Source organism: Schistocerca gregaria, chromosome 2 (genome assembly GCF_023897955.1).
Source record: "Schistocerca gregaria isolate iqSchGreg1 chromosome 2, iqSchGreg1.2, whole genome shotgun sequence".
NCBI classification, from domain to species: domain Eukaryota; kingdom Metazoa; phylum Arthropoda; class Insecta; order Orthoptera; family Acrididae; genus Schistocerca; species Schistocerca gregaria.
The window spans coordinates 826,398,007-826,420,205 of record NC_064921.1 but is presented as its reverse complement, the minus strand read 5'-3'; the positions used below and the strand labels follow the sequence as shown (position 1 = coordinate 826,420,205).

Here is a 22,199-nt window from a genome sequence, read left to right as displayed (position 1 = left end):
GTATAATGTAAATGATGCTTCATGTGTTCCCCTTATCCAGAAATGGGCCCAAATGTTTGAGGAGTTCAATTACACATCTACATCTACATCTATACTCTTGTAACAGTTATTAGGGTTTCTTCCTGTTCCATTCACATACAGAGTGCTGGAAGAATGACTATTTCAATGCCTCTGGGTGTACAGTAACTATTCTAATATTATCCTCACAATCCCTGCGTCTGTGGATTATAGGAGGTTGTAGTAGATCCCCAGAGTAATCATTTAAAGATGGTTCTTGAAACTTTGTTAACAGACTTTCTCAGGATAGTTTACATCTGTCTTCAAGAATCTCCCATTTCAGTTCCTTTAGTATCTCTGTGGCACTCTCCTATGGTTTAAACAAATCTGTGACCATTCATGCTGCCCTTCCTTGTGAACAGTCAACATCCCACCCCCTGTTAGTCCTATCTCGTATGGGTCCCACACAGTTGGGCAATATTCAAGTATGGGCTGCATGAATGATTTGTGAGCAATCTCTTTAGTAGTAGTGATGGCACTTTCCCGGTATTCTACCAATAAACCAAAGTCTACCACCTGCTTTACCCGTGACTGAACCTATGTGATCATTCCATTTCATATCCCTTCAAATTGCCACACCCAAGTATTTGTATGAGTTGGCCAATTCCAACTGTGACTCAGTGATATTATAGTCATTTTTTCATTTTATTAAGTGCACAATTTTACATTTCTGAACACTTAGAGCACCATGTTGAAATCTTACCAAGATCTGACTGAATATTTATGCAACTTCTCTCAGATAGTACTTCATTACAGGTACTCTGCAAGAAGCCTGATTTTACTATTAATATTGTCTGCAAGGTGATTAATATACAACATGAACAGCAAGGGTCCCAACACACTTCCCTGTGGCACACCCAAAGTTACTTCTACATCTGGCAATGACTCTCTATCCAAGATAACATGCTGTGACCTCCCTACCAAAAAGTCCTCAATCCAGTCACAAATTTCCCTTGATACCCCATATGATCATACTTTTGACAATAAGCATATGAGTGGTATTCAGTCAAATGCTTTTCATAAGTCAAGAAACACTGCATCTACCTGGTTGCCTTGATCCAAAGCTTTCAGTATGTCATGTGAGAAAAGTGCGAGGTGGGTTTCACATGTTTGATGTTTTCAAAAACCATGCTGGTCGGTACTGAGGTGGTCATTCTGTTCCAGATACCTCATTATGTTTGAGATCAGAATATGTTCTAAGATTCTACAACAAATCAATGTCAAGGATACAGGAGGGTAGTTTTGTGGATCACTTCCACTACCCTTCTTGTAGATAGATGTGACCTGTGCCATTTTTTTTTCAAGAACTGGGCACGGTTTTTTGTTCAAGGTATCTACGATAGATTGTAGTGAGAAGAAGGGCTAACTCATCAGCAAATTCAGTATAGGAACTAACAGCAATTATATCGGTGCCTGGAGCTTTGTTAAATTTTAACCTTTAACCCAAAACATTGGTCCCTCAGACCCCTCGTTTATTTTAAATGTCGAGTGTGGCAGCACTGCAAAAAAGTGGGGCTTCACTTTCCCAGTACCTTTGCTGCAATACTTGCCACGTGTAAAGCAGCAGTCAACAATCAGTTTTACTTTGTCAGTGAAGACGTACAGAGTATTGTTTAGAGGAGTGTGCCTGAGATACCGCATGTTTCATATTAAATACACGAATTTGGTAGGTCCAATAGACCGCATTTTTCTAATTAAGACATATTCTGCTTTCAGTGGATGTTATTTTACAGCATTTTCTTCTATGAGTGAATTTATGTCATATTTCAGGTATAACATGGATCAACTTTCTAAGAAGAGTAACATATCTGCAGTTAATCCAGGCTTGGAAGCTTGAGTGCAAGCGCAGTTACAGGATTTAAATGAGGAGGAAAATGGTATTGATGATGACACATTTGACAATTCGGATGATGATCCAGATTTCATGATAGGTGATGGTCACCATGAAACAGAGAGTGATACTAGTTAAAAGTGTTTTATTGGAAGAAGAGCCTGGAGCGGTCTATACAACAGATAATACCTCACAGCAAACACAGTACTTTTATGGTAAAAATAATTTCCAATGGGAACATTCGGAGCCTGTTAGAATGAGAAGAACCCCAGAGCACAACATTCTGAAAGGGGGAATGCCTGGCCTAACAGCAAAACATCGAAGTTTGTGAAAAGTCCTACTAAATGTCAAGTATGGGTGAATTTATTTGATGATGACATGATATATGAAATAGTTTTACATATAAATGTTAAACTGAGTACAATAATGCCAAAATTGCAGGAAACAATTAATCCATCCAATTCCCCTGAATGGTACTAACATTTCATCCACTGTAATGTTGCCTTTTATACAGCATAATTGCTGAGAATTTAAATTGAATTTCTCAAAAATGTTTGATATTGCAGCTGTGCAATCTGACTTCTTTCTTTCATCTTTTGTAGTCTCATCGTCAAGTCTCATGCTGCTTAGAAGTATTTCAAAGCGCTTTGCTGACATTGTCACCACAAATATAGGACGATTGGTCAGATCCTTTTCAAAAAGAGACAACATATCTCCATGAGACGATTTGAATACTTATGTCATCATTTGAAGGCCTATGAAAGCTTTGATTTCAATGTTGTCAGTATCTCTGTAATTGGATGAATTAATTGTTTCCCATAATTTTGCCATTATTTTAGTCAGTTTAACATTTGTATATAAAACTATTTCATCTATCATGTCATCATCAGATAAATACACCCATATTTGAGATTTAGTAGGACTTTGTCACAAACTTCGATGTTTTGCTGTTAGGCCAGGGATTCCCCCTTTCAGAATGTTGTGTTCTGGGGTTCTTCTTGTTCTCACGGGCTCAGAGTGTTCCCACTGGAAATTATTTTTACCATAAAAGTACTGTGTTTGCTGTGAGGTATTATCTGTAGTACAGACCGCTCCAGGCTCTTCTTCCAATAAAACACTTTCTTAACTAGTATCACACTCTGTTTCATGGTGACCATCACCTATCATGAAATCTGGATCATCATCAGAATTGTCAACAATTAATTGGGAAAATTACAATTTTGTTAGTGGTGGGTGTGATAAGGCATCCTGTGAAACTTTACTAAATGCCTTCTCCAAAAACTACCTATAACAGATAGTTAGAAACGCCACTCATGATGGAAGTGTATTGGATGTAATGGCATCAAATAGACCTGACCTGTTTGAGATATTCACATCAAAATTGGTATCAGTGACCATGACGCAGTTGTGGCACTATCCAATGGCAGTCTTTTACGCTCCTGTCGACATCAGTTGCGTGAACAGTTTTGTTCTGTATTTGTGCTACAGAGGAAACCCCATGCTAACTCGTCTCAAATTCACCAAATGTTTGCCCATGGAGCTGATACAGCCACATCTAAGAAGACACCTGGAAATTCAAAATTTACATAGAAATATCAAGGAAGTGATCCACAAACTTCTGGGAGGCACTCAGCAATCAAGCGAAGGCATACCAAGTAATAGAATAGACAAAAGGAAGATGTTTATGAAGTGCCCTGCATCCAATAAGAGGAAAACAGCATATTAGTGCATCAAATGTGGCCACCCAGTTTGCCTGGAATGCAGCAGAAAGATGTGTGTCTACTGTGCAAAAGATATGTGATTTAATATTTCAGTTGAGTTGAGTATTATCTTTTTTTACATTTTCTGCAACATTTTATTTATATTTCGGAATATGTTGTCTGCTGTAACAGTGGTGAAAATCATATGAAATCTGACACTGAATGACTCCACGTACTTGTGATATTTCATGTTTATTTTATGTAATTTAAACAAAAAAGTGTTTATACAGGCTGAAAAATACTAAATTTGCTTATAACATGAATTAACTGACTATTTACTTGATTACTGTCAACTCATGTGGAATTCTGTGATAAAAAATATTAGGTGGTCTGAGAGACTGCTTGTTTCCAGTTACGCATATTTCAGAGATGTTTCAGGTTAAAGGTTAACAATTTCAGCTGTTTCTAAACACTACTGATGCTAATACTTATTTCATTCAATTTTTCAAAGCTACAAGGATTAAACTGAGGCAATTTTCCTGGGTTTCCCTTAGTAAAGGAACATTTGAAAACGGAGTTCAGCATTTCATCTTTTGCTTTGTTACCCTCAATTTCAGTTTCTATCTCATTCGCTAGTGACTGGACCCTAACTTTAGTGCCACTAACAGCCTTTACATACGACCAGAATTTCTTTGGATTTTGTGAAATGTCATCTGACAATACTCCGCTATGGTAGTCATTGAAGGCATGACACATTGCTCTCTTGACAGCCAAATGCATTTCATTCAGCATCTCTTTATCTATAGGCCTGTGCTTTGTTTTACACCTTTTATCCAGTAATCTCTGTTTCTTCAGAAGTTTCTTCATAGTGACTGTATACCACGGAGGTTCCTCCCCATTATGAACTGTTGTACTGGGTACATATCTATCCAGTGTGAGGTCAACTATTCTTTTAAACTTGAGCCACAGTTCCTCTACATGCTCCTGACCTGTGCTGAAAGTTTAAAGTTCCTGAACATATACATCTTTCTGATTGTTTTAAATGTCCTTTGTACTTTGGTAATCATTGTTGCCACAACCACGTCATGGTCACTGATACCAGTTCTGATGTGAATATCTCAAACAGGTCAGTTCTATTTGATGCCATTACATCCAATATACTTCCATCATGAGTGGGGTTCCTAACTCTCTGTTATAGGTAGTTTCCAGAAGAGGCATTTAGTAAAGTTTCACAGGATGCCTTATCATGCCCACCACTAACAAAATTGTAATTTTTATCAATTAATTGTTGGATGACTGAAGTTTCCACCAATGATTACAGTATGACTGGGGAACTTACGTACACATGAACTGAGGTTTTATCTGAAGTTTTCAGTTACATCAGGAGATGAGTCTAGTGGAAAATCCAAGGACCCAATTATCATTTTATGCCAACCCCTGATACTGAGTCTTTCCCAAACAATTTCTCATGCAGCTTCAGTTTCTATCTTGGTGGATTTAAGTTTATTGTTTGCCGCGACAAATACACTGCCTCCATTTCCAAATTGCCTCTTCTTTCGATATACAGGGTGTGGTAGATAAGTAATGAGACTGGCCGCCGCGCGGCGCCCCAGTCACTCGCAGGGCGGTCTCCACCTGTACGTCACATGGTGGGGGATCTGAGCTAACAATATCACCGGTTCGCAGTCGTGTCGGAGCTCTGGTGCAGTGAGGGTCGAGCTTCGCGTATTACGTTGTTTGTGTGCCCGTGACACTTGTGAAAACACTGAAGATGGATCGCTCGATAGAACAGCGGTATGCAATCAAATTTTACAAAATCAAACTGGTGCCAGAATTAAAGCCTCAGGATTCCAGACATAGGCTGCAGTTTGTTAATGATGTGACTGAATGCCCTTCATTTAACAACATCTTTTTTCTGACAAAGCCCATTTTTCACCTGAACAGTCATGTTAATAAGCAAAATTGCTGCTATCAGAGTGCAATGACTATTAAATAGGAGCATGAGAAACCCCTTCATTCACCAAAAGTTGCTGTATGGGCTGTGATATTGGCTTGAGGAATAATTGACCTATACTTTTTTGAGAATGAGAGCGGTCGTGAAGTTGTAGTGAATTCAGAACATTATGTGATAATGTTAAATGACTTTTTGGTGTCTAATTGCAAAGCTTTACTGGTTATAACCTAAGAATATGATTTCAGCATGACAGAGCCAGAGCACACATGTCCAGTGTGTCTGTACTGCAAGTTTGTGAAATTTTCCCTGGCAAACTGATCTCCTGGAGAGATGACATAAATCCCCCCCAGTCCAGATTTGAACCCTATACTTTTTCCTTATGAGGATATGTCAAACCTAAAATGTACGTCAATAATCCAACTTCTCTGGAGCTAATGAAAGAAAATGTCCATAGCAATGTGGAAGTACTCCCAGTGTCTACATGCCGAGCCGCCATGCAAAATTTTGTTCAGCATTTAAATGAGTGCTGTAGGCATTCTGGATTGCATTTTAATGACATTACTTTAAGAAGTAAATTCCTAAACCATATATTTCAATAATAAATATTTTGTCAATAGATTTCACCTCTGTTTTATTTTGGCACATCAAATATAATCTTCCTTTTGAGGCACCCATAAGTAAAACATTCTGAAACAGTTTACACTCAGGCCCAAGTTATTCACTGGGAAAAAAATGTGCAAGAGAGATGATGTGGACTGTAAGAATCTAACACGAAATAAATTCGTTAAATAAGCAACTTGTTGAGAATTACTAAGACAAAAAGTTATATTCAACCTAAGTAAGTATATATTATTCTTGCTTAATTTGTAATCCAGGGCGGTCAGTTTATTAACTTACTCATCAGGTAGTGATTCTAAATGCAGAACTTCCTTTAACAAATAAAAAGAAAAGCTTAAGACACCACTTCAGTAACTTCCACACCTTTTTAAAGTTTATAAAGTCCAAGGTATAGCTGCAGAAAACCAAATTAATGGCACTTTCCAAATATTTCAGCAACATTACTCTCCTCTCAATACAATAATCAACACTAAATAAAATATTTGAGAATTTAACCATAAATGCGTTTATGTTCTGGAATACTTCAATAAATTGGAGTTTTTCATGTGATTAGTGTTGTCATTCCCATTTTAATATAGGTTATGATTATTGTTCAAGAATGTTGAGGAAAAAGACTAGAATCTCTTGCTGAAAATGTTTTAAGATTAATTTTATGAACTGACTACAGCCTCACAGTATCCTTTCCCCATCCAAAATGTGTCAACACAACCTTTAATTTGAATTTCTACATTGAAATAAAAAAAATGAGAGTGAAAGTAAAAATTAACCTGCACATTCACAACTTAATCTTACTTAGGGCAGACAGAAGTCAATACCACTGTCAGTAAATTCTTCAATTTTTCATGAGTTACTAAGCAAATATTTTAATTTTGTTTTACCTACGTTCTGGATATTTCAGTTTAATGGGTAAATATCAGAGATTTGTACAAGTTAATACTTCATTGTTTCTGTGCCACTCCAAGGCTACATAATGATTAGCATTAAATCATTTTTCAAATAAATTACTTATTCACAAATGTTACTCTTGCTTTTGATCCATGAGTAATTGTTTACAACAGACTTCATTAACCATTTGCACTTCACAGAATGACAAAACCATAACATAATTTTACCAAACTAACAATTATAATGACACAAGTATGCGTCACACAGTGTAGGAACTGTTCCATTTCATTTTGTAGAAGTTATTCCGGTATTATCTGTCATAACTTAAAAAATATGATTGATAGCAGGACAGTTGTAAAAGTTCTGTATAAAACAAGCAGTGAGATGACATATTGTGGAGTGCGCATATGCCATCTAATGGCAGCAGGGTAAAGTAAGGCAGCTCGCCGCTGTAAAGTGCTGCCACCATCCTGCAAAGAACGCAGCCAATAATCTGTAACTGTGTTTTAAATGTATAGCTGTAAATAATGTTTTCTGTATTAATCTCTCTATATTGTTAAGTAGATATTATTTTTAAAAGTATTATGGACATTTGTAATTAAAGCTGTAATGAGTAATGGCTTTACGCTTAAGTTAAAATCTAAAGGGACTTCCTTGAGGAAGGGTAAGGTGGGAGAAATGTTGTGACAGAAAATTCCAGAACAGTTCTCTTTGTGAGTCGGAAGGGTTGTGATGGTTATGTGAACATCTTATGCAATACACTACAATTTATTATAACTGTCAAAAAATTAAAGCTATGTGAGTTGCATCTCTTAAGAATTCTAAGTGCAAAAATAAGCCAGACAAGAACTGAATTTTAAATAATCAAAAATCTATAATGTTGGAAATGAAGCATAGTTATTATTGAAATTTTACTTACAACTTGATTAAAATCATTCTGGAAACCAGCAATGTTAAATCTACTCTTCCCCACAAGTTTTTTCATTATAGTAATCAGTGATTCACACTGTTCCCTCTTTTCAGAATTCAATACATCTCTCTGAAAGAAAACAAATATTCATAAAAGCTTGAAAGTAAAAGTAGAGTAATACTCACAAATAATGTAATACACTAACTTTCAGCTTTTTAAAAATTTTTGCAGAAAGCAAGTATAGCACATAATGCAATTATCATTTTTTTATTTCTCTGTTAGGTATTTCTGGTATGTGGCTGTAGAAGTAATGTCTGCATTAATTGTACAGAAAATTCCACACACATTTCCACTTAATTTTAAAAAAATTATTTTGCTGCCTTTCAAATGCCTGGAGTCTCAATTTACAAACTTGTGCACATGCAATGTCTTAATTACTTGACAACAAACAATCAGAATACTACGACAAAATCAAGCACTGAAAAAGCCAGGGTGGAATATAACAATATTAGAAAAGGACAGTTGCTACTCATCATATAACAGAGATGCTCAGCTTCTCTGCTATAATATTGTCAGAATATTATGACAATTGCATTAAACAGTACATTTGCTCTATACCTATGTTAAGACATGCAAACATACTCGACTATGATGAAAGTCTCTCAAGGATTATCTTTGATAAAACCTTCCATGGAAATCCTAGGGCAGGTAAGGACAGCTAATCGGTGACAAGCTTAAGTTAACTCCATGCCCACAGGCCACAGAGAGTAAGCTAACAGATGGATGTTTGAGTGACCGATAAATGTCAATTACACACCAAAATCACAAACTAAACAAAATGCTCTTGGATTTCAAGTACCATCAGTTGAGTTATAATTCTCAAGCTTCTGCCACCTGTCACTGCCATCATTTTAGGAGTTAAAAATAACGAATTTAGGATCCACAATCTTTCAAAAGTAGGGCAAATTTACACATGCATGGGAAGGCTTGTCAGGCAGCAGATGGCAAATGTGAAGCACCACATGGTGACAAGAAGTCGTAAGGGGTTGATGCTACATTTTTAACTTAAACACCACGAAGAGTTCTTTGTTTTTACATCTCTATTGCACTGATATTTGAGTTAATGGCGACTAGCTTTGAACATATCTGTTCATTATCAAACCATTAGCAAAGCAGTTCTAAAATAAGTAACAAAACATCTATTCATTTTGAGCTACTTATATTACTATAATGTTATCCGGAAACTCGGTACCAGTTGGAGATCGCCTCCAGGGGTAACAAACATTTGATTTTCAATATTTGGTTTAATTGTTGAATGAATCTAAAAATTTAAAATGCAGTCATAATCTACTCATTATGAGGTATCATCTTATGTTGGAAGTTTAACACAATGCAACAAGTACTTCAGTTACAAATTGAATGTTTCGTCTTGATGTGGTGTAAGTGACACAAATACCTGGACTCTATTCATTCAGTATTTGAGAATGAAAGTATTTAGCAACTTCCAATAAAATTCACATATAATTTCAAACTTTCCTAAAACTTTTTCTTGCTGGCAACCTTCACAAAATTATGAAAGGAAAAACTTTCATCATTTAGTACATTTATGCAGACTACGACATCAGGAATGGCATTTTAATTTATTACTTCTTTACTACCAAGTCTAGCCATGAAACAGTTTGCAGACAGTATCTACCGATATTACTGAAGTACCAGGACAATTATATCACTGTGAGACACATAGTTCAGGAGACATGACATCATAAAGATTCAAAGGCATAAAAAACTAGTTTTTGCTCAATGGGAGCACTTAGCCACTTCCAATGAACTTGAAGCATAATGTAAAACCTTTCCTAAATTTTTCTTGTTTATATGTTTAAAGTCAAATATTTAACTAGCTCACTTGTAAAGTACTCAGGAGTTTGAAGACATTTTATGCATGGGAGTTTGATTTTTTAAAGAACTGGGTGTTTACCGATTCGAAATTGTTCAACTTTGAACACAATGATTCTTTAATGTTAGTGTTTAGTAGGCTCTTACATTAAAGACACAGATTGTTCAAAGTTGAATAGTTATGAATAGTTCAAAATGTATAGAGGCTATTTTATCAATTATTTAAGAACAACTGGGGACATTGTTCGATAATAAATGCACACGTTCAAAACTAATCACATTTAACTGAAATGTCAATGTACTTGAGATAGAAAGATAAGAATGAATACACTTGCTGATCCATTTGCCAATGAAATCTTGGAATTCCACAAGAGTATTTTGTATAGCTACGTAGTCATGAAATACACTGAGGGCGCAATGCCATACACTAATATTCCAGGTAGGCAGTCAAGACAACAAACACAAAAGGCAGCTAACCACAAATACGATCTAAGAATATATGACAAGATTTCACTAATGACACAAGGATCAATTTTAGATAACTTCTGGTAATGATAATATTTTGGCTGGACAAAGGGGGAAACCCTAACAAGCCTGACCAGCAGGGAGAACCAACCCAATCCCCTTAACATCAACAAACACAGTCCAGCCACTGTCACAGGTCACGTTATACCATTTTTTCTGGCTTGCTTAGGATAATTAATGCAATTAAGAAACTCTTGCCATGCTTTCTTTCTGCTCTTTTTAATATTCACCAAGATTTTGGCCTTTGGCAGGAAAGATTGCCAGGTTGTGTGGTGTGGTCTGGACTTCATTCCGTTCCTCATTTCACAAGATAACAGGCTGTCTCTTAAAGTTTCCTGTAATCTCTGGTATAGACATAGCACATATGGATCATGCTTCTAATATGATCCTGATTATGTTCAAATCTAACTGGCAGTACACCATCGAGGTTTTTCCTGAGCATTTATTTTTGATAGCTTCCTGTTAAAGAAAGTGTAGTCTAATAAGTAAATGGTCAGTTGGATGAAAATTAGTTCATTTCATACTTGACAATTTCTGAGACGAAAGTACACAGAAGGGAAAGGTCAATGGTCAACAATAAACTGTGGTTGAGTTGAAATAAGATGTCTGGCCTCTGTTCAGGAAACAGATGTCTTCTGATAAATGTGACTCTTGAGAACTTGACCCTTAGGATGTGTGTTGTTGGAAGAATGAATGACCAGGGGGAGTTGCCTTTAGAGACCTCTCTATCTGGTTGAAAATAATCTGGTCTTGGGGTGAACTTGAGCACTGTGTTCATAACAGGAACTACTAGAGTGAATTTTTGACTCAGCAGCAGAGTGCACACTGTTTTGAAAATTCCTGGCAGTTTAAAACTGTGGCACACTGTGGAACTTGAACCCAGAACCTTGTCTTTTGCAAAAAATGTTATTACTAATTAAGCTATCCAGACTCGTCTCATAACCCAAGCTCACAGGTTCAAATGCAATGACGGTAATAGAACTGTCACATTCTTCTTCAAATACTAGTTCTCTAAATTTATCCTAAAATGTAAAGTGGAGATCCTTAAATGCCTATAATCTGCCAATACGTTTCTCCATTTCTTGGATGATTTGCTGGACTAACAGAGCTGACGAAAAAGATGAGGCTGGAAAACAGTGTACGCAAGGGTTAGGTTTGTTTGCATACTGAAGAGGTTCATAATCTAACCATGCTGTTCAGCATCCAACTTTTAATCCTGGCTAATTAAAATGTATTATGTCTATTATTATGATTAGCATGCACACACAATGTTAAAAAAAAAAATCCAGAATTACCAAATCTGACCATTACCTGGTTTGATACTAAATCCTCCTCATCTTCTGTAGATATAATTTTTCTAATGGCATTTGCACAAATCACAGCTGCGGTACTTGGTACATCTGTAGCATATAAATGACTAGTCTTATCATCTTCAAATTTCTTTAGAAATGACAATGCCTGAAAAGGATTTCACAAAACTTTATAGTTTCCACCATTTGTAAAACATGAAAATAAGCGTTTCACACAAAAAGTTCAACAAAGTTGAATGAGAACAAATACAGTTATACAACAAGATAAGACATGAAAATTACATTATCTAATTTTAGGCTGGAAGGACGATTAGAGTTCAACATTCTGTCAACAGAAATATCATTAGACAGAACACAGGTTTGCATTATAAAAGAATGGAGAAGGTAGTCAGCTGTGCCCTTTTCACAGGAAGCCACTTGTCTGGAACGATTTAGGAAAACCACAAAAACCACAAATCAGAATGGCCAGATGCGAATTTAAAGCATCATCTTCCCGAATGTGAGTCCAGTGTCCTAACTACTGCGCCCCCTCACTCTGATTCCGTAGGTCAAAAAAAATATGAAGGATGTGGTTAATTGTGCAGCTAGACATATATATTTGTGCTGAATATCAACATGGTAGGAGTAAGAGTACATTCACATGGATGTGTGTCTCTTCTCAGACTATGGTATGCAGAAGTTTCCTTTTTTCTGGATTATATTTTACTGGTTTCTGTCTTAACTGCTGATTGTATTCCAAACTACTAGACTTCTGCTTAAACAGTTCAGGGCAACATACAAGAACAGCTACAGGTACACACAGATAATCTGTTATGTAGAATGACACAAAAGCTGATAAGGAAAGGATTCACTCAGAACCTAGGGACATGTAGTGCAAGAGTAGAAACACACAGGATGAAATGGTAACAGCAGCTGCAGTTGATGTTGTTGTTACTGCTAACACTGTTCAGCTGCTGATTTTGTGACACAAGAAAAGATGACAATGACGAAAGGTAGGACATACTGTGCACAGAAAGTCGCACTTACCTCACATCTATATTCAAAAATCAACATCCTTAATGTCTATCCATTGTAGGATTCTATGAAACACTACATGTTTCAAACCAATGACATATCTACAAAGCAAAAAGATTCTCTTCAAAAGTCAGCACAGAGTTAGGAAATAATTCTCACATGATTTTCAGTACTCACTTTTCAAATTTATCTTGTATATCGTGGAAGTAATCAAAAACATGAATTATGTATTTCCTGATATCTGAAAGATATTCAACATTATGCCATGGCAGACGTCACATGTACGAGAACATGGAATGTCTTCAGAAAAAGTGATTTTCAACCAATTTCAGCTAATAAAGTCATATGTTTTTCTACAATTCACAGTCAAGATCACAATTACATTGTACACTCTTCTAAAAAAAGAAACAACAATAGAATGTCAAATGAGAAACTGTTAACAACCACATGGAATAAAAGTATAAATAAAACATAGAATGCTGTTAAACATGACGAAACACTCCAAATTTGTTTTCAGCTGATTGAAATAAATGCTTGTTGTGTGATTGCATGTCAGAAACAAAGATAACATTAGAACTTCCCTACGGAATTTTGCGAAAGTACTCTTGTTCTCTGTGTTAAGTGGTTACATAGTGTTAGTAACACAACAAACTTTTTTTTTCTCAGCTGTATAAGTATACAGACAGATTTCACCTTTGAATAACTAAGTAAAGTCAATGCAGCATAGACGAAACTACCATCAGCTTCTTTGTAAGTTTAATTTTAAAGTCCTAACAACTCATGCTAATGCCTGTATTGATTCACTGTCATACTTCTTCCAAGGAATCTGCTTTACTAGTCAAAAGAACCACAGAAATTCTCAGGCTGACTAAACTGGCTGATCAATTTGTCTTAAATGTGGATACACGAAAGATTATATGCTTCAGTGGTTCATAGGTGTCACGTAAGATAGTCTTGTAAAAGCTGCACAATGAGACAGCTGCTAGTCATCTTCAGGTGCTAACTGACATGTTGCTGCAGTGGCTCGCCAATATATGTGGTGGCTCCCTAGAAAAGTGCAGGCGCCATGCGATGAGGCTACATCATTGTACATAGAGGACAACAACATCCAGTACTCCCTTCCAGAGAAATGGACCACAGACTTCGCGTGCAACACAGAAAAAGCATGGCCACAAATTGTGGTACACCATGCACATTGGCCAGTTTAAGTGTCTTGACTCCGATTCCCTGTCTGTATTGACCTGATTTCATTTGTCTGTAGCTGATGATGCCTTAATACCACCAGTCCCTTGTCTCTATTGAACAGGTCATTACTTATTTGTATTTTGACTACTTCTTTAATGATGGAGTCCCAGTATGTGGAGGCAGACAGAATTTTTGTCTCCCCGAAGTTCATGCTACGTCGTGTCAAGACAGTGTTCAGCAAAAGCAGACCTTTCTAGCTTGCCACATCTTTTGTAACCACTATATTCAGTGCATCTGTCATAAACAGTGTGATATGTCTGGCCAATGTATGATTTCCCACATTGGCAAGGGATTTTATATATCCCTGGTCTCCTTAGACCAAGGTTGTCTTTAATGGAACCCAGCATTGTTTCCACTTGCACTGCAGGGCGAAAGAGATATTTTATTTGATGTTTCTTGAACAACTTGCCGATCTTAAAGGACACACCACCCAACATAGTGTAGAGAAACTATCTTAGTGGAGTTCTTGATTTCTTCTGGCTGTTCTTGAAGTTTTGTGTGTGCAGGCTGAAATGCATTTCCAATCTGTTTATCAGAGTACCCATTTTGTATAAACACAGAGTGCAGAAAGCTACTCATAAGCTCCTTGGATCTGAGATAACTCTAGTCCTACCAACTGTCTCACTGAAATATTGTGCAGCTTTCACAGCATTATCCAATGCGATGCCCGTGAATCAATCACAGAAGCAGTAATTACATCAAGAAAGTCTCAAACAGCACATAAGATAATAGAATTATATCCAAGCAAGAAGAAAAATCCAGCTACTTTTAGATTATTGTTATTAGTAATATGCTACTGGAATCAGTCTAGTGATTAAACAATGTGAACTTCAAATGTAACATACAGTCATGCAGGAGGCCTGCAACCATGACTTAAACTTGAGAATACTTATTATATCAATTCTTAATGGGTCACTAGAAATGAACTGGTCACTTTGTGGTCCACAAATTTTTTATATTGGCATGTTTCTTCAGAATGTCAGCCAAACAAAATACAAATATATCAATGAAAATATAAAGGAACTGGATAGATAAAAATCTACTCAGCAAGTGGCAACAGGTGAACACACACAGATAAAGGTTAAGGAAATCTGTGAGCTTTCTGAGTCAGCGGCTGCTTGGTGAATAGATTTTTTTTTTATCTGAACAAAATACAAAGTCATACATACGAGCATAATTACCCATCCCAATAGCAGAGCACATTAATGCACTGCTTCCAGGATTTGGGCACTTAAGCTGGCCCCAGACTGAATCTGTCTGGCTCATTAACAGTGAGGGCTGGTGTGTTGGCCGGTCTGGGTGCGGCTTTTAAACACTTTCCCATATCTGACTAGGTGAATACCAGGCTGGTCCCATCTCTGTTACACAAGTTGCAAACATTTCAAAAAACATTTTCACACTTTCACATGGATAACACTACACGCAGATAGCTGGGGTGCATTTATTCTCTCCTGGGAGGGGGTTACAGAATGGTGACAGGAAGGGCATCAGGGAAACCTTAAAAAACTAAAAAGTGCAAATTCTGATAGCAGCCATGCTCACACCATTTTGATGGGTGACAATGGCAGAAGAAGAAGAATAAGAAGAAGAAGTATGAGCGTACTCTACAAAGTTCATTAAGAGAGAAGATACAGGAAGTATTATACTAACATTTAAAAAAAATATCATACCACACAAAGTAAGGTGTCACATGTGTCCATTCTAACCATCAGTGCTCAGCTAACAGAGTGTCATTTTTACAAAATTTAACTACCAGAAAATGATTTCCAGTGCTTTGTGGTTGCTAAGCCTGGTAAGACTCTCAATGACTGAGAGTTACCCATCTTTCACAAATATACACAATTACTCTCACATTCTAATAGTACTTAGCACAAGGCTTTGTGAAAACATTGTTTTTCATTAATGTCTCATCTTTGATAGGTAATTTGTAATTATGCTCAAAGTTATATTCTGTATTTTTGCTTCATTATGAAACAATGTTTTGCATTACTTGGAAAAGCATACACTGCTTACAGATGCCTAGATTACTAGAAAACACAGTGGTGTATTAAATATTCAATTAGTGCAGTGGCACCATTTATGTAATGCAGATGCATCCTCCCATCCCTGATTTCTTCTGTTATATAAGCAGCCTGCTTGGGCATTTCTTGTCATCTAGTACTAAATATGATTTTATTGCTTTAGGTTTTTTGGTTCTTTGTATGAATTTTGTATTGTGATCAGTTTGTTATTCTCCCAATGTGCTGCACCCCCAGTTGCCCCCTTTTTTCCCCTCTTCTGTTATCCTTTCTTTCCCCTCCCTACTGGTCCTAACTAAACAGTGTAAGCATTATTCACAGCTTGCTATACTTTTTTGAATGTTTTGTATTTAGTTTTATATTTAGGTCATTGTTTCTATTTCTCTACAAATTTTAACACTATTGTCATCAAGTTGTTCATTTATTTTCATGTTGTTGTTGTGGTCTTCAGTCTAGAAACTGGTTTGATGCAGCTCTCCATGCTACCCTATCCTGTGCAAGCTTCTTCATCTCCCAGTACCTACTACAACCTACATCCTTCTGAATCTGCTTAGTGTATTCATCTCTTGGTCTCCCTCTACGATGTTTACCCTCCACGCTACCCTCCAATACTAAATTGGTGATCCCTTGATGCCTCAGAACATGTCCAACCAGCCGATCCCTTCTTCTTGTCAAGTTGTGCCACAAATTTCTCTTCTTCCCAATTCTATTCAATACCTCCTCATTAGTTACGTGATCTATCCATCTAATCTTCAGCATTCTTCTGTAGCACCACATTTCGAAAGCTTCTATTCTCTTCTTGTCTAAACTATTTATCGTCCACGTTTCACTTCCATACATGGCTACACTCCATACAAATACTTTCAGAAACAACTTCCTGTCACTTAAATCTATACTTGATGTTAACAAACTTCTCTTATTCAGAAACGCTTTCCTTGCTGTTGCCAGTCTACATCTTATATCCTCTCTACTTAAACCATCATGAGTTACTTTGCTCCCTAAATAGCAAAATTCATTTACTACTTTAAGTGTCTCATTACCTAATCTAATTCCCTCAGCATCACCCGATTTAATTCAACTACATTCCATTATCCTCATTTTTCTTTTGTTAATGCTCATCTTATATCCTCCTTTCAAGACACTGTCCATTCCATTCAACTGCTCTCCCAGATCCTTCGCTGTCTCTGACAGAATTACAATATTATTTTCATAGACACTAGTAATGCCACAGCATCCACACAGCCTTGCCAGCCTGTGGCATTTTCTGGTAGTTAGCTTTCGTAACAGCAATTCTCCATCAGTTGAGCACTGAAGGTGAGGAAGGACACATGTGATGCCTTACTTTGTACGAGGGCTATTCTAATTCGGTATCATTATTTTTTGCATATTTTTGTCATTCTGTGACTTTACTCTTAATGACTTTTGCAAACTTTGCTTGCGATTGTATTTTGCTTGGCAGATGTTTTGTTTGAAGGTGATTCAAACATTGGAATAAATAGCAAGACAAGTACAAATTTAGAAATGATTCCTAACCAAATTTTCACTGACATTAATACATGGTTCAAAGCTAAGTCACTGTGATTAAACTTTGAAAAGACCCACTGTACGCAGTTCCAAACCTGTAAGAGATTTCCTTTCAGCATGTGTACAATATATGAAAACATGCAGCTTGAAGAGGTTCACAGTGTTAAATTTCTGGGATTACAAATTGATGATAAATTCAGTTGGAAAGGACATACCACAGAATTGCTGATGTGTCTAATCAAGTCTGCATTTGTAGTGAGAATGATGTCAGATGTAGGAGATATAAATATAAAAAATTTGCATACTTTGCTTACTTTCATTCTGTAGTGTCATATGGGGTCACATTCTGGGGCACCTTGTCAAACCGAGCAGAAGTGTTTAGAGTGCAAAATGTGAAATAAGACTTATTGTGGTGTAAATTCTAGAACATCATGTAGAAATCTGTTCAAGGAACTGGGTATTCTAACCAGTGCTTCTCAGTATATTTACTCCTTAATAAAATTTGTTGCAAATAATATCTCTCTTTTCCAACCAACAGTTCAATACACAGTGACAGTATTATGAATAAGAACAATCTACATAAAAACCTACAACCATCGGAACACTTCATGTCAACTGCATTATGTTTATGGTTGTTGCCAACAAAGGGACTTAACAACAGTGGCAAAGAATCGTGTTGTGTGTGACAGTTCAGAAATAAATAATGTAACAAGTTTGTTTGAACATGAACATCATTGTGATATGCTTTCATCAAACCTTGTTACTTTCTCCCACATTTAAATGTTTGCACAACAAACAACTTAAAATCACTTATCTTGGTCTACAAAGAGGTCCAATATTCAGGAACACACATTTTCAATAAATTGTCAGCAACCATTAAAAACTTGGTTTCAGATAAAGCACAGTTGGAACAGAGTTTGAAAGACAATTTTGACAGGCAATTCCTTCTCCTCCATAGATAAATATCTTAAGAGTGTTAGACCAACTTAAGTAAAAGTTCTAGTAGATTTCAGTTTTGACAGCACTTAGTCACAACAGTCAAGATTTGGTATTTTGTTTACGGTAAATTTATTAAAAGTACATAACTATGTTTTACTCTGACAGTGTATTAATTCTGTAAATATTAGCAGGTCCAGTTTATTGTAATGTATTCACATATTTTTACAACCTCCTGACAAATGATGAGGGAAGTGAACGTTGTATTCAAATGTTGTATGTTTTATGTTTTACTTTCTGACATTTTCCACACCCTTGAGAATCATCCCATCTTTGGATCTGTGGAACGTTAATTGAATCTAATTTAATCTGAAGGTGGGCTGTGCATGAAATGCATCAGTATAAAAATTTTATGAACAACAAGTGACCAGTTCATTTCTAGTGACCCATTTAGCATTGACATAATAAGTGCCCTCAAATAAACAGCATGAACTAGAACAAACAAATAAAATCAGTTGTAAAGGGGCCAATGGAGATTTAGATTTATTGAAAGAATTCCGGAAAAGTATAACACAGTTGCAAAAGTGATCACAAACAAAACTCTCGTGTGACGTATTCTTGAATACTCCTTGAGTGATTGTAATCCTCAACTTGTTAGTTAAAGTTGTTGATTTATTTATTTAATATAAAAACAAGGATGATGTGACTTACCAAACAAAAGCGCTGGCAGGACGATAGACACACAAATAAACACAAACATACACACAAAATTCGAGCTTTCGCAAACGGCCGTTGCTTCGTCAGGAAAGAGGGAAGGAGAGGGAAACATGAAAGGATGTGGGTTTTAAGGGAGAGGGTAAGGAGTCATTCCAATCCTGGGAGCGGAAAGACTTATATTCATTTAATTTTTATTTATTCATGAGTCTTTTTATGATGATGTAAGATTTGTCGCAGGAGCAGCAGCAGTTGTTGTTGTCTTATTCTTATGTGAGTCACCTTTTACAAAGATTTTTGGCATGTCATGGTATACAATATAAGAACAAAGAAAAAACATAACTCATATGCACTGGCATTCAAACACCAGATCTAGTTTGACAAGGATGAGACAGGCCCGTGCATCTGCAAAGTCTCTCCTGCAGTGCTGGGGTGGGAATAGTAGTGTCACGTGTGCATTGTCAGTTGTGTTATTGTCTAGTTCTTGTGTAAGCTAAGTAGTGAGAGACCATTTTTAGTTGAAGAGGTTTTCTGTACAGGAGGAAACTTTACGGAGCATGTGGGGTGACAATTTAGACTTCGATTTCCTACTTCGAAGTGTCCACATCGTGACACTGTATGTGATTTGATCTTCACATTATAGACAACCAGTTCAGTTCCAGATGCACCACGAATTGGTAGGCCCACAATTTTAACAGAACAGAAGCTTATCAACATTTCGGACATCATGTTGCGAAGTCCAACAAAGTCAGTGAGGAGATTACCGCAAGAGCATGAAGTCTCTTGTATGACAGACACAAGACTGCAACCAAAGAACTGGGGATGTACCCATATACAATTACTACTATACAACAATTACATTGCATGGCCCATGGGAAATGAATGGCATATTGTGAATAGTTTCAGCAATATGTTAACCAATACAGAGTTGGTGTTTTAGATCAACTATTTTTCATTGATAAGGCTTTGTTTCATCTACCTGGCTACACTAATTCCCAAAATTCATGAAATTCATTATCAGAAAATCCACATGCCTTAAGAGAAATGACATAGCATGCAGAGAAATTCGAAATGTGGATTGCCTTAAGGCGAATTATACAGCTGATCTCTTTTGATGTTACTGCCACTTCTGATGTCTATTGTTCCAAGATAATTCCTCCATTTATTACCTTGCTGAAATAAAACAGGATCAATCACCCATTTTTCTAACAAGGCAATGTTACTGTACATATGGCACACCAACTACTACAACTTTTTGATGAAATCTTTGGAGACAGAGTAATTATGAAAAGGCCTCTGGCACCACACTAACAAGATCTCTCTCTGCCTGAATATTTTCTCTGTTCTGCAGCTAAAACATTTGTGTATCAAAATAACCCAATGACAATAGATGAACTGAAGACAGAGATAATTGATTAAATGCATTTGATTATACGTGAAATATTGGTATAGGTACTTACAAATAAATGTAAATGTGTTGAACTATGCCTTCAAGAAAGAGGAAAACATTCCAGCACCTAATGTGATATTGGTGCATACACTGTATTTAAATGCAATTAATATAATTACTTAATTTTAATAATTTAATCCCATCTCCCACTGTAACTGCAGCCATTAGGAGCAAATCCCGGCCCATAGTCATACAGTGGCTACCAACCTCAAGCAGACCACAAGGCGAGAAATGTGAAGCTCATTGCTCCAGCGAGAGTTTGTAGATATTTTGTAGAACTGTAATCAGCCAGTTTGTGCAGTATGAAAGTTGTAGAAGCCCTAAGGATTCACAGATAACTGAATCCTTGAAAGAAATAGATTCTGAAGGTAGGACCTCTAAAACTCTAATTATTGTTGTTGTTGTGGTGGTCTTCAGTCCAGAGACTGGTGTGATGCAGCTCTCCATGCTACTCTATCCTGTGCAAGCTTCTTCATCTCCCAGTACCTACTGCAACCAACATCCTTCTGAATCTGTTTAGTGTATTCATCTCTTGGTCTCCCTCTACGATTTTTACCCTCCACGCTGCCCTCCAATACTAAATTGGTGATCCCTTGATGCCTCAGAAAATGACCTACCAACCGATCCCTTCTGCTAGTCAAATTGTGCCACTAATTTCTCCTCTCTCCAATTCTATTCAATAGCTCCTCATTAGTTATGTGATCTACCCATCTAATCTTCAACATTCTTCTGTAGCACCACATTTAAAGCTGCATGCCCTCAGGGAAAATTACGGCCGTAGTTTCCCCTTGCTTTCAGCCGTTCGCAGTATCAGCACAGCAGGGCCGTTTTGGTTAGTGTTACAAGGCCAGATCAGTCAATCATCAAGACTGTTACCCCTGTTACTGAAAAGGCTGCTGCCCCTCGTCAGGAACCACACATTTGTCTGGCCTCTCAACAGATACCCCTCCGTTGTGGTTGCACCTATGGTACAGCTATCTGTATCGCTGAGGCACGCAAGCCTCCCCACCAATGGCAAGGTCCGTGGTTCATGGGGGGGGGGGGGGGGTTACCCTAATTATACTATAGGTAAAATATGTAAGGAAAGATAAAGTATGAAAGTTTGCAAGTAATTTTAGTTCGGACCCCTTCCTAGTCATTGGAAGGTGTCAGTCTTTGAATAAATATTAAGTCTTGCACCTCTGTTCGATTTTAATTGGGAGCTCTATTTAATCATGGGAAGGAAATGTTCTGTCAATGAAGAGATCACTAGAGATGAAGTGCAAACTCAGACATGACAGAAACAAGAAATGAAGTTGGTCATGGTCTTTCAAAGGGAAACAAACCATCATTAAACTTAATCAATTTAGGAAAACCACACAACATTTGGATGGTCTGATGGTGAGCTGAACTACAGTCTTTCAGAAAGGGAGTGAAGTACCTTAATCACTTCATTGCAAGCTCAGTTGTTTAGTCCTGAATTCAATTATGAATCTGAACAAACTAGGGTCCACTTCTGCCTTGCAAGGATGTTACTATAAATAATTTTGCTAATCTTAGGTTTATGTGCATTTCATCCAATTAATGTAACAAACAATTATCAAATGCACAGATAAAAAGTACTAATTTTGCAAAT

The 22,199-nt window shown here is 36.8% G+C and overlaps 1 protein-coding gene across 5 annotated transcripts in view; it reads right to left on the bottom strand.

Annotated features, from left to right (window-relative positions):
* LOC126335175 (uncharacterized) overlaps positions 1 to 22,199 on the bottom strand; it is a 224,843-nt gene that overhangs the window by 174,692 nt on the left and 27,952 nt on the right. For all 5 annotated transcript variants that reach the window (XM_049998169.1, XM_049998163.1, XM_049998165.1 and 2 more), the window contains exons 5-6: positions 11,685 to 11,831; positions 7,965 to 8,084 (exon numbers count right to left, since the gene is read on the bottom strand). In XM_049998169.1, the coding sequence (XP_049854126.1) occupies positions 7,965 to 8,084; positions 11,685 to 11,831 (267 nt within the window). The remainder of the gene's footprint in view (positions 1 to 7,964; positions 8,085 to 11,684; positions 11,832 to 22,199) is intronic.